The sequence below is a fragment of the Sinocyclocheilus grahami genome, unplaced genomic scaffold, assembly GCF_001515645.1.
Source record: "Sinocyclocheilus grahami isolate Dianchi unplaced genomic scaffold, SAMN03320097.WGS_v1.1 scaffold545.1, whole genome shotgun sequence".
In the NCBI taxonomy this organism is placed as follows: Eukaryota; Metazoa; Chordata; class Actinopteri; order Cypriniformes; family Cyprinidae; genus Sinocyclocheilus; species Sinocyclocheilus grahami.
Genome location: NW_015505724.1, coordinates 1,628,641 through 1,640,023, shown reverse-complemented (window position 1 = coordinate 1,640,023; position 11,383 = coordinate 1,628,641). Strand labels below are relative to the sequence as shown.

General features: G+C 37.5%; 1 protein-coding gene across 1 annotated transcript; it reads right to left on the bottom strand.

Moving 5' to 3' along the window:
• Window positions 1–218: 218 nt before the first annotated feature.
• LOC107555784 (uncharacterized) lies at window positions 219–971 on the bottom strand. Its single transcript, XM_016238690.1, has one exon. It carries the CDS (start codon window positions 954–956, stop codon window positions 219–221), a length of 738 nt encoding a protein of 245 aa, XP_016094176.1. The 5' UTR covers window positions 957–971.
• Window positions 972–11,383: the final 10,412 nt, after the last annotated feature.

The window sequence follows — 11,383 nt, the reverse complement described above, 5'->3', positions numbered from 1 at the left end:
CCTTACTGGAGTCTGAGTCCGGTGGTCGTACTAACTGATCTGCGCTCCCTTCATCCTTTGACGTATTGGGCGTCAGCTTCTTTCTTGACCACGTCGCGATCTCTCCCTCGTTGACTCCATCAGTAGAAATGTATTTCGTCTCGCGTTCCCAAAAGGCTTATTCGCAGCTCGCGATTTGGAGAAACCTTTCTGTGGCGTGGCATTTTTACAGGCACCCTCTAAATGTCCTTTCTTTCCACAGGCTCGGCATTGCAAGTCTTTGTATTTGCAACTGGATGCAGCATGCCCCTTTCCAAGATACCGGTAACAGGGGGTTTGCTCGCCCTTTTCGCGACTGCTTTTCCATGTTTTTTTTCCTCCGCTCCTGTGTGCTCTCTAGCCAGCTTGGCATAACTCACACTGTCGGTTCTGAGTGGCGCGTGCTGAAAGGCTTTTAAACTCGTCACAGTACATTCAAAATTGTTCACTATGTCCAATACCTTAGGCCAGGTCAGCGGTTCGCCATAAGCGGCACTCAAAAGCCGAGCTCGTAAATCCTTGTTGCATATACCGTAAACGAGCTGGTCCCGCAACTGTTCTTCCAATGAAACGCCGAACTCGCATGTGGACGCTAATCCCTTTAATTCAGCCACATATTCGGACAGGGATTCCCCATTCAGCTGCTTCCGTGCACGGAAACTATATCTTTCACTCAAGACATTTTTCTTGGGTACATAGAAGTCTCTGTGCGCTTTCAAAATGTCGGCTAAGGATGATTCTGACGGTCTTTTCGGTGCCAATAAATCCGTGAGCAATGAAAAGGTCTTTGCACCGACCACAGACAGAAAAACAGCTCGTCGCTTGTCTTCTTCAATTCCGTTGGCCTCCACAAACTGTGCAAACCACTCTTCATAATCCGTGAAGCTCTCGCTAGCTTCTACAAAACACAGGCCCGATTCCGTGCTAAACACCGCCATCTTCGCTTGCTTCACATCCTACTCACTTTGAGCCCCCTTTTTCCTTAAAATCCCATCCTCATCGCCAAATTGTTGTGGCCGAGCAGCCACCTGGGATTTTAAAGGAACCGGAAGTTCGTGTTTTAAGGACTCCAGGAAGCCATGATTAAAAGAAAACCAAAGTTTAGTCACCTTCTTTGTGACAATGCACCCAACCATATACAAGTTAGCCAGCTCAAGAGTAAAACTGAGCCTGCAGGGGGCACTAATGCTCTACTCTGTTTAACACATACATAACATATTATCATACTTACAATCTTCCTGAATCATAAGCTAAGACATATGGCACTTACACAACTCAATAAACTCAAACCATACTTTTGATGTTTCTTAACATTAAATACACCACAACTAGGTTTAAACCAGGAATATTGTTTTACTCCTGGATTTAAACCTCCAAATATCTCAGGTGATTTTTATTCATAAACTCCCCTATTGTATGGTTAAAGTGGTAGCTGTCAAATTTAGTGGGCCATCTGTCTTCCCATTCGTCAGGTGTCATATTCCAATCACCTCCCATTAGAATAAAGTCTGTAGGATAAACTCTTTTGAGCTCTGATAAAATGTTTGTAATTTCTTCAAGCATTGGTTTATTTTGGGCAACAGTTCTATGACCATATACGTTAGTTATTATGAAAAAACAACCATCGATTTTTAAAACCACCATCAGCCAGTGACCTTGGCTATCTGTCCTGTATGTTATTATATCACCTGGAAACCTGCCAACTGCATCACCAGCAGGCTTATTGGTCCCATGACTAAACAGTATTCGATCACCCCATTGGTTAGACCAGAACTTAACATCCAATTCGGAAGAATGAGTTTCTTGTAATAGCAGACATTGTGGTTTTCGCCCTTTACAAAATAAAAATAGTGCTTTTCTTTTGACCAAATCTTTTAGACACCTCACGTTTAACGAAGCAAATTAGATTGAACAATTGAACATTGCTGAAGATAATGAGATAACTATAAAACGAAGAAACTAAAAGAAAAAAGCAAACAGTAAGAACTTATTTCAAAGCTTATTTACGCTGATTAGCAAATACAAAAATAGTCCCATATCCTCTTAACACACTCCTTTTATATTTAGTGTCAGTAGATCAAACCTTTCCTTCGTTTAACCAATTCGACGACCCTCTATGTATCCGTGCGGTCTGCGGTAGCAAGCACGCTTTCCATCCCGACGAGCCTGTTCAATCTGCATCCACAGTTTTTGCCTTGCCTCTCTAGCGGTAGCATCTCGGCGAGACGGACGCCTTTCTGTCTGCACACTGCAGGACCGTGCACAGACATTTTGAGGGGCAATGGTCCAAAACCAAAAAAGGGGCACTAGGGGGGTGGGTGCTTGTTAATACAAATATCCAGTTGTTACATATATACAATTAAAAGAGAAGACAGCACACTCTGTAATAATTTCAGACTTTATTGTAGATGTTTTGATAAGAGTGGGCTCTCCCTCACTCTCTGAGCCAGCTTCTGCCTCGTCTTCAATGGAAGTAGGGGAGAGTGGGGTAAGTTGAGCCAGTGGGTAGTTGACCCACCCCCTGTATCTTGGCAACTGTACACTTTTACTGTCATGTGACCATGTATTTTGGAACCACCAATCATTTATGCCAGACTGTGAAAAGGAGAAACACATGAGAGGAGTGGAAGGCACCCATTTACTTTAAAAACTTGTTTTGGCTTGTTAAAGTAACATTTTAGCATAACAGATTATATGGTTGTTACATCAAAGCAAATGTATCCAGGTCTAAAAATATTTATGATACATAGGGGATTTAGCAACATATAAAACAATGCAAATCATTTAGCCAAATATTAGCCTGAACTGGTAAGCTACAGTAGCTATTTTTTTTCCAAAATGGCAGCTATGGGGCAAAGTGAGACAAATGCTGTGGGGTAAATTGAGTAAGCATTTTATCTTACCCCTCCATAAGACACTGTAGTTAAGTTAAATCTCTGAATTATAAACTGGTATTTTAATGTGATATTATTAGTTTAGTTTATCATATATACATATTATTTGTAGTTTATTTGATATATCACACATTATAATCAGATACATCTTTCCACCTGTAGTCCCTACCCTAATGGCCAACAAACTTAGTCTGTTTTTAGGAAGGCTACAACTTTGGAGTTCAACATATTGTTTCAGAAATGCAAACAATTAAATATTGAAATTTTAACTTAATTTGGTTGGTTTTATGTTGATAAAGTTAACTTAATGAAAAGAAATATGACTGTTTGTAAAAGGAAATTACTAAATTAGTTTTTAAATTATTATTTATTTCACATGGGTTTGAATCAGATTTGGTCAGATGGTAATTTTACACCCAGATGAGTGTAAATCTATTTTTTTTGTCTACAAAGTGTGCCAACAACAGCGAATTTTGTGTTATTTAAATTAGATCTGATCGGGAACAGTCATTTGATTAGACATTCTAATTTTAAAAATGTGGATATTTTGTTGTTATTTTAGAAGACCGACAGAAATACAAAAACAAACTACCAAATGACAAATTCAGCGAATCATCAACTGACTGTAATGTGGCTTGTAATGCATCCACCGGTTAATGCAACGAGCTTCTGAAGCAGGGGGTAAGTTAGTTTTGTTTTTGATATTCCTGACACATTCAGCGATAAACGGCAATGACTCCAAAACGACTTGCCCTAAAAAAACTCTAAACAGCATTACCAATTAAAGGGCTGAGCTGATAATATTTCACAACCTTCTTATTAATTATTTTCGCTCGATATAATAAGCACTGCCACGCAGTTGCCGTCGCAATGTGCAATAAGCCGGGAGAGCTCGCTCTCTGCGGATGCTTACGACAAGGGACCGTGGTGAAAGTGTAGTTTTTCTTCGTTATTTCCTATAGCTCAGTGTAATAGTGTTTTTGTAATAGCTTTTTTGTTAAATGGCCTATAGACATGAGACCAGTGTCAATCAATAGAGGGAGACAGTGGACATTTTTCACAACCTTCCTTTTTACCTACTGGTAGAAAAGGGAATTGCATGTCCAAAATTAACCTTCTTTTTGTAATAACTTTCGTCAGCAGGAAGATAGAGACATGAGATCAGAGTCTTTGAATAGAGGGGGACTGTGGACATCTTTCACAACCTTCCATTTTACCCCTACTGGTAGAAAAGGGAATTGCATGTCCAAAATTAACCTTCTTTTTGTAATAACTTTCGTCAGCAGGAAGATAGAGACATGAGATCAGAGTCTTTGAATAGAGGGGGACTGTGGACATCTTTCACAACCTTCCATTTTACCCCTACTGGTAGAAAAGGGAATTGCATGTCCAAAATTAACCTTCTTTTTGTAATAACTTTCGTCAGCAGGAAGATAGAGACATGAGATCAGAGTCTTTGAATAGAGGGGGACTGTGGACATCTTTCACAACCTTCCATTTTACCCCTACTGGTAGAAAAGGGAATTGCATGTCCAAAATTAACCTTCTTTTTGTAATAACTTTCGTCAGCAGGAAGATAGAGACATGAGATCAGAGTCTTTGAATAGAGGGGGACTGTGGACATCTTTCACAACCTTCCATTTTACCCCTACTGGTAGAAAAGGGAATTGCATGTCCAAAATTAACCTTCTTTTTGTAATAACTTTCGTCAGCAGGAAGATAGAGACATGAGATCAGAGTCTTTGAATAGAGGGGGACTGTGGACATCTTTCACAACCTTCCATTTTACCCCTACTGGTAGAAAAGGGAATTGCATGTCCAAAATTAACCTTCTTTTTGTAATAACTTTCGTCAGCAGGAAGATAGAGACATGAGATCAGAGTCTTTGAATAGAGGGGGACTGTGGACATCTTTCACAACCTTCCATTTTACCCCTACTGGTAGAAAAGGGAATTGCATGTCCAAAATTAACCTTCTTTTTGTAATAACTTTCGTCAGCAGGAAGATAGAGACATGAGATCAGAGTCTTTGAATAGAGGGGGACTGTGGACATCTTTCACAACCTTCCATTTTACCCCTACTGGTAGAAAAGGGAATTGCATGTCCAAAATTAACCTTCTTTTTGTAATAACTTTCGTCAGCAGGAAGATAGAGACATGAGATCAGAGTCTTTGAATAGAGGGGGACTGTGGACATCTTTCACAACCTTCCATTTTACCCCTACTGGTAGAAAAGGGAATTGCATGTCCAAAATTAACCTTCTTTTTGTAATAACTTTCGTCAGCAGGAAGATAGAGACATGAGATCAGAGTCTTTGAATAGAGGGGGACTGTGGACATCTTTCACAACCTTCCATTTTACCCCTACTGGTAGAAAAGGGAATTGCATGTCCAAAATTAACCTTCTTTTTGTAATAACTTTCGTCAGCAGGAAGATAGAGACATGAGATCAGAGTCTTTGAATAGAGGGGGACTGTGGACATCTTTCACAACCTTCCATTTTACCCCTACTGGTAGAAAATGGAATTGCATGTCCAAAATTAACCTTCTTTTTGTAATAATTTTTTACATCAGGGAGACAAGGACATGACACCAGTGTCAATCAATAGAGAGCGACAGCGGACATCTTTTACAACCTTCCATTTTACCCTACTGGTATAAAAGGTAATTGCATGCCCAAAATTTACCTTCTTTTTGTAATAACTTTTGTCAGCAGAAAGATGGAGGCATGAGACCAGTATCAATCAATAGAAGGGGACAGTGGATATTTTTCACAACCTTCCAAAATTAAGATTATTTTTGTAATAACTTTTTACATCAGGAAGACAGAGTCATGAAACCAGTGTCAATCAATAAAGGGGGATAGTGGACATTTTTCACAACCATTGTTCTACTCTAGTGACTGATTAGAGAATTGCATGTTCACAATTAGGGCCCTATCCACTAGAGCCGCAGGGCCCTATTGTTGTTCTAACGATTATTATTATGTTTATTTTTATTTGCCAAGGTTTTGGAGTCTTTTGGGGCCCTTAACAAAAATTTTGACCATTCCAAATCATTTGAACTTTGTCTGTACATCATAAATAGAACGAGGCAGCAGTTTACTGTAAGGGATTTGTCATGTCGCGTAGCGCCACATCCAGTGTAGAAAGCATAACTGATTTAAATAGATTCTATTTTATTTTGTCATACTGCACTGGTTGCATACAGTGTACAAACTGTGTAAAACACTTAACAAGCTTAAAATTGCATGAAATTTGACACACATACATCAGTATTAATGATAGTTTGACACAGGCAAAAGCTCATAAATGGGCATGGAACAGGTGCTCTATAGCGCCACCTTTTGACAAAAGTGGGTGGGTTACTTTTTCCTAAAGTCACCAAACTTGGTACATATATTATTCTCATTGCGCTGCACAACTTTCTCATTTACAGTCATTAGCTACAACCAACAGAAAGTTGGCTATTTTGCTTTGAATATGGATAAAAAACTGTGAATTAATGCATACTCCTCCTTTGTCAACATGATGCCAAGATATTAAAGATTCTAAACTGCTAACAGATTTTGGATATCTTGAACGATATTAAATGGTGATTTATTAAAGTAACATTTAAAAAGATAACAGTAATATTGTAATATCTTTAAAGTGCATTATTCAAACTCTCCACCAATAGTTCACAAACATAAATATGAAAAACAAGTACAGTATATATATATATGTATATATATATATATATATATATATATACAGTGCACAGCATAAATTATTACACTCTCTCTTTGATTAAATATAAAAGGTTGATATTCTAATATAATTCATAGAACGATGGCAAAATTAAAACCTTCTTTTTGTAATAACTTTTTACATCAGGGACACAAAGACATGAGATCAGAGTCTCATGTCGATGGCAAAAAACAGAGAAATATATGCCATTGATACCTGTAAATTAGTACACCCTACATTTTATTCAACAGTGTTGAATAAAATAATTCTACTACTTAATATGTCCTCCATATTTTTTTTAAGTACACTGCTCTGACCCATCTTGGCACTGAGTGTACAACTTCATGACAAATTGTCACATCTGTCCTGTTTAACTCCTGGAGGATGAGCTCCTTAAATGCTCCTTAAATGCTCCTTAAATACTTAATGGAGAAGAGGAGAGAAGTATTCTCAGCTTGTCAGAGCTGCTCACACTTAAATGCGATCAAAAAACTAAAAATAGGAAAGAACATGTTTGTTTGGAAACCATTTACAATTTTAAAAATAAACCTGTATTTAAATTTAAGAATTAAATCATTTACCTGTTGGGATTGTGTTGACACTCTGTGTAGTTGGATTGCTGAGCTCCAGAAAATCAGTAATGAGGTGCTTTGACAGTTACAGATTCGAAAAACGAAAGGTCTGGAATAAAGAACCCTAAATTCTAACACCAAGAACCATTTCAGCATAAAAGTGTTCCTCGGGATGCCTAGGGTGCTAAATAGAAATGTTACTACTCCCAGCTCTGTGTGGATTAATTCACATTTATTTTTATAGCTCTTTTCACAATACACATTATTTCAAAGCATTTTAACAGGAAATGCATTAAAAGATTTGAAAGAAGTGTGGAGTACTGGTCTGTGCTGCCATATTCTGTGGTAAATTTGCTTACAAGCAGTAAGGGTATGTTTACCTGAGGTCAGGGAAGTTCTTAATTTCCTGCACAAGCTCTCTACTGTCCAAATCATGATCAGACATGTTGGTTTATGAAATACAATTTGAAAAGTAGCCCGATTTAAATTATAATTACACAGATTTGAAAATTCCGTTGGCTAATTACAGGGCCTAACGTTAACCCAACTGATGGAAATACATAATAACTGAACAAAAATGTGCAGGAACTATTGGCCTGTATTTATAATATTATGAATGAAATGTGCGTTATTTGGAAGAAAGTCGAGGTGTGACTGACTTTAGCCCACTAATTCCATTAGAGTATTGCTCTATACAGTGGACCCCCCCTCCCCTTTGTCCATTCCATTTGGGAGAGACCCAGAAGTGAACTGTCCCCCGCGCCGCTCCCCTTTCCCCTTCTCAAACAGCTTCTGTGCACGGCACCTTCTCAGCAAGCAGGGGCGCCAATTTGCCAATTCCCCACACAGTGAAATGATAGATAATAGAAAACCGCTTCGCGGCGGCGCAGAGGATTTTTTCTTTTTTAACTGCTCGTGCCGCCCCCCATGTATCATGAAAAAATGCTGCCCCAGGCGGCTGCCCGGTTCGCCCGTGCCAAAAACCGCTACAGGGGGAAAAAATCCTGTAATTCAACAAGGTTATAGTGTGGCAGGACATGATTTGGAGGGAGGCCGTTTTTGAAAATAGGGCCTACCTTAAGTTTTTTTTTTTTTTTTTTAAGTGCCCTCAAGTCAAGTCAACCCATTTTTTTTATTTATTGTATTATTATTATTATTATTACAATCATTTTGTGTGTGTGTGTGTGTGTGTGTGTGCAATGTGTTATACTGGTATTCCCTACATTATGGGGTCCAAATGTCCCCACAGGTTTTAGAATTTTGACTTTGTTGGGAAATTTTTTGTCCCTATGAGGAAACAAGCATAAAAATATAAACAGATTTATATTTTCTGAAAATGTAAAAATGCAGAAAGTTTTGTGTGATGGGTAGGTTAATGTAATGTAGTGGGACAGAATATACAGTTTGGAATATATGCCTATTGAATATCCCCATAATACCTTAATACCCAACGTGTGTGTGTGTGTTTCTATTCTTTCTATTGTGCCATTCGCCAATGCATGGGGACAAAGGACGTAATCCAAGTGTATTTATGTGTTTATCTGATGTAATAATAAATTCAGCATTTTAATGAGCTGTTAAACATTACTTACTCACTATATTAACAACTGATCATATGTCTTGTAAATCATAACTAACAAATCACGTTTAACTATTTTTGCCTGCTTCAAAGTTATATGCGAGGATTTGTTTAAGGTCAGTACCATGTATAGAAACAAATTCTGACATAAAACCATAGTTGTAAAGATGTATATTTCTTTATCATTATTTTTTTTTACATATTAGATTCTTGCTCACACTTCCATATAAACAATGTACAAGCATAAGTGTGTCAACATTTTATTTAAAATTTGAACTGTCATTGCTATTAATTAAGTACTGTGGGTTCGTGTCCACCTAAGTTAAGTCGGAGTCGAGTCAGAGTATTTAACCACTCGAGTCAGAGTACAAAATTGGCCAAGTCGGACTCAAATCTGAGTCCAGCTATACAGTACAGTGTCATCTTAAGCTTATTTTAACCTTTAAAACTAGAAAAGGCAATGTTAGTTTAAATTTAACAAAAGAAAATCTCTTGCATGTTGCCATTTTGATTTTTTTATGTCGCATCATCTCATAAAATGTAAAGTAAAAAAAATGTATGGCTGATTGATTTATGTATTGTGACATATTTCAGAGTAAGCTGTAGCCTAAGGACCTTTGAAATAACTGAAATCATTTGGCGAAGTGTTATGGATATGTAATGCAGTCAAGATGATAACTTGCACACATTAGAATGTTCATCAACCAGTGAGATTCAAGATTTAACAGCCCAGTAGTATAATGGCAATTTATTGTATAAATCTATGTTTTCAAATTGATTAATATTTTGGTCTGTCTTTTGCTTGTCTGTTTATTTAGATGAGATGCACCTGCATATAATATATTTAGCATAATAAAAAGCTACAGTAATAATTAGTATATAAATGACATAAGAAATATTTTTTCACTGTGTGGACATGGACTCCAGGGCTAAACACTGGTTTCAGGCTTTTGAGGGGTGCACGTGTATGCTAAGCCTACAAAATCTTATATCAACTGACAAACTGTAAAATATAAGTTGATAGAGTCCTCTGCTATGAACAAATGCTGATCAAAATCATTCTAGATGCTGGTATTGTGCAAAGCTACATCTGTCTGCAGGATTAAAAAAAAATGTTTACAGTCTATGGTATGTATTAAATACAAATAATTCTTAGTTACTAAAGTTACTAGAGTGATTCAGATAAGAGCAGTGAGTGATTTTCTTATTTTTTTTGGTTTGATTAACATTATCAACACAGTCGGCGGCAGCAGGTTTTACGCTGATGTCACTTTAAGACCTGATACACGGATCAAATATTTGGACACATCTGTATTTCTCCTAACTGTTTAGGTTCACTTATGACATAACCGACTGCATTTACATGGATACTCTCCAAGACGAGTCCTCTGCTATGAACAAATGCTGATCAAAATCATTCTAGATGCTGGTATTGTGCAAAGCTACATCTGTCTGCAGGATTAAAAAAAAATGTTTACAGTCTATGGTATGTATTAAATACAAATAATTCTTAGTTACTAAAGTTACTAGAGTGATTCAGATAAGAGCAGTGAGTGATTTTCTTATTTTTTTTGGTTTGATTAACATTATCAACACAGTCGGCGGCAGCAGGTTTTACGCTGATGTCACTTTAAGACCTGATACACGGATCAAATATTTGGACACATCTGTATTTCTCCTAACTGTTTAGGTTCACTTATAACATAACTGACTGTATTTACATGGATACTCTCCAAGACGGGCATTTTGACATAACTTTTTGTGTATGTCCCCCTCTATTGATTGACAATGGTCTCATGCCTCTGTCTCCCTGATGTAAAAAGTTATTACAAAAAGAAGGTTAATTTTGGACATATAATTCCTTTTTCTACCAGTAGGGGTAAAATGGAAGGTTGTGAAAGATGTCTACTGTCCCCCTCTATTGATTGACAATGGTCTCATGCCTCTGTCTCCCTGATGTAAAAAGTTATTACAAAAAGAAGGTTAATTTTGGACATATAATTCCTTTTTCTACCAGTAGGGGTAAAATGGAAGGTTGTGAAAGATGTCTACTGTCCCCCTCTATTGATTGACAATGGTCTCATGCCTCTGTCTCCCTGATGTAAAAAGTTATTACAAAAAGAAGGTTAATTTTGGACATGCAATTCCGTTTTCTACCAGTAGGGGTAAAATGGAAGGTTGTGAAAGATGTCCACTGTCCCCCTCTATTGATTGACACTGGTTTCATGTGTTTGACTCCCTGATGTAAAAAGTTATTACAAAAAGAAGGTTAATTTTGGACATATAATTCCTTTTTCTACCAGTAGGGGTAAAATGGAAGGTTGTGAAAGATGTCCACTGTCCCCCTCTATTGATTGACAATGGTCTCATGCCTCTGTCTCCCTGATGTAAAAAGTTATTACAAAAAGAAGATTAATTTTGGACATGCAATTCTGTTTTCTACCAGTAGGGGTACAATGGAAGGTTGTGAAAGACGTCCACTGCCCCCCTCTATTGATTGACAATGGTCTCATGCCTCTGTCTCCCTGATGTAAAAAGTTATTACAAAAAGAAGGTTAATTTTGGACATGCAATTCCCTTTTCTACCAGTAGG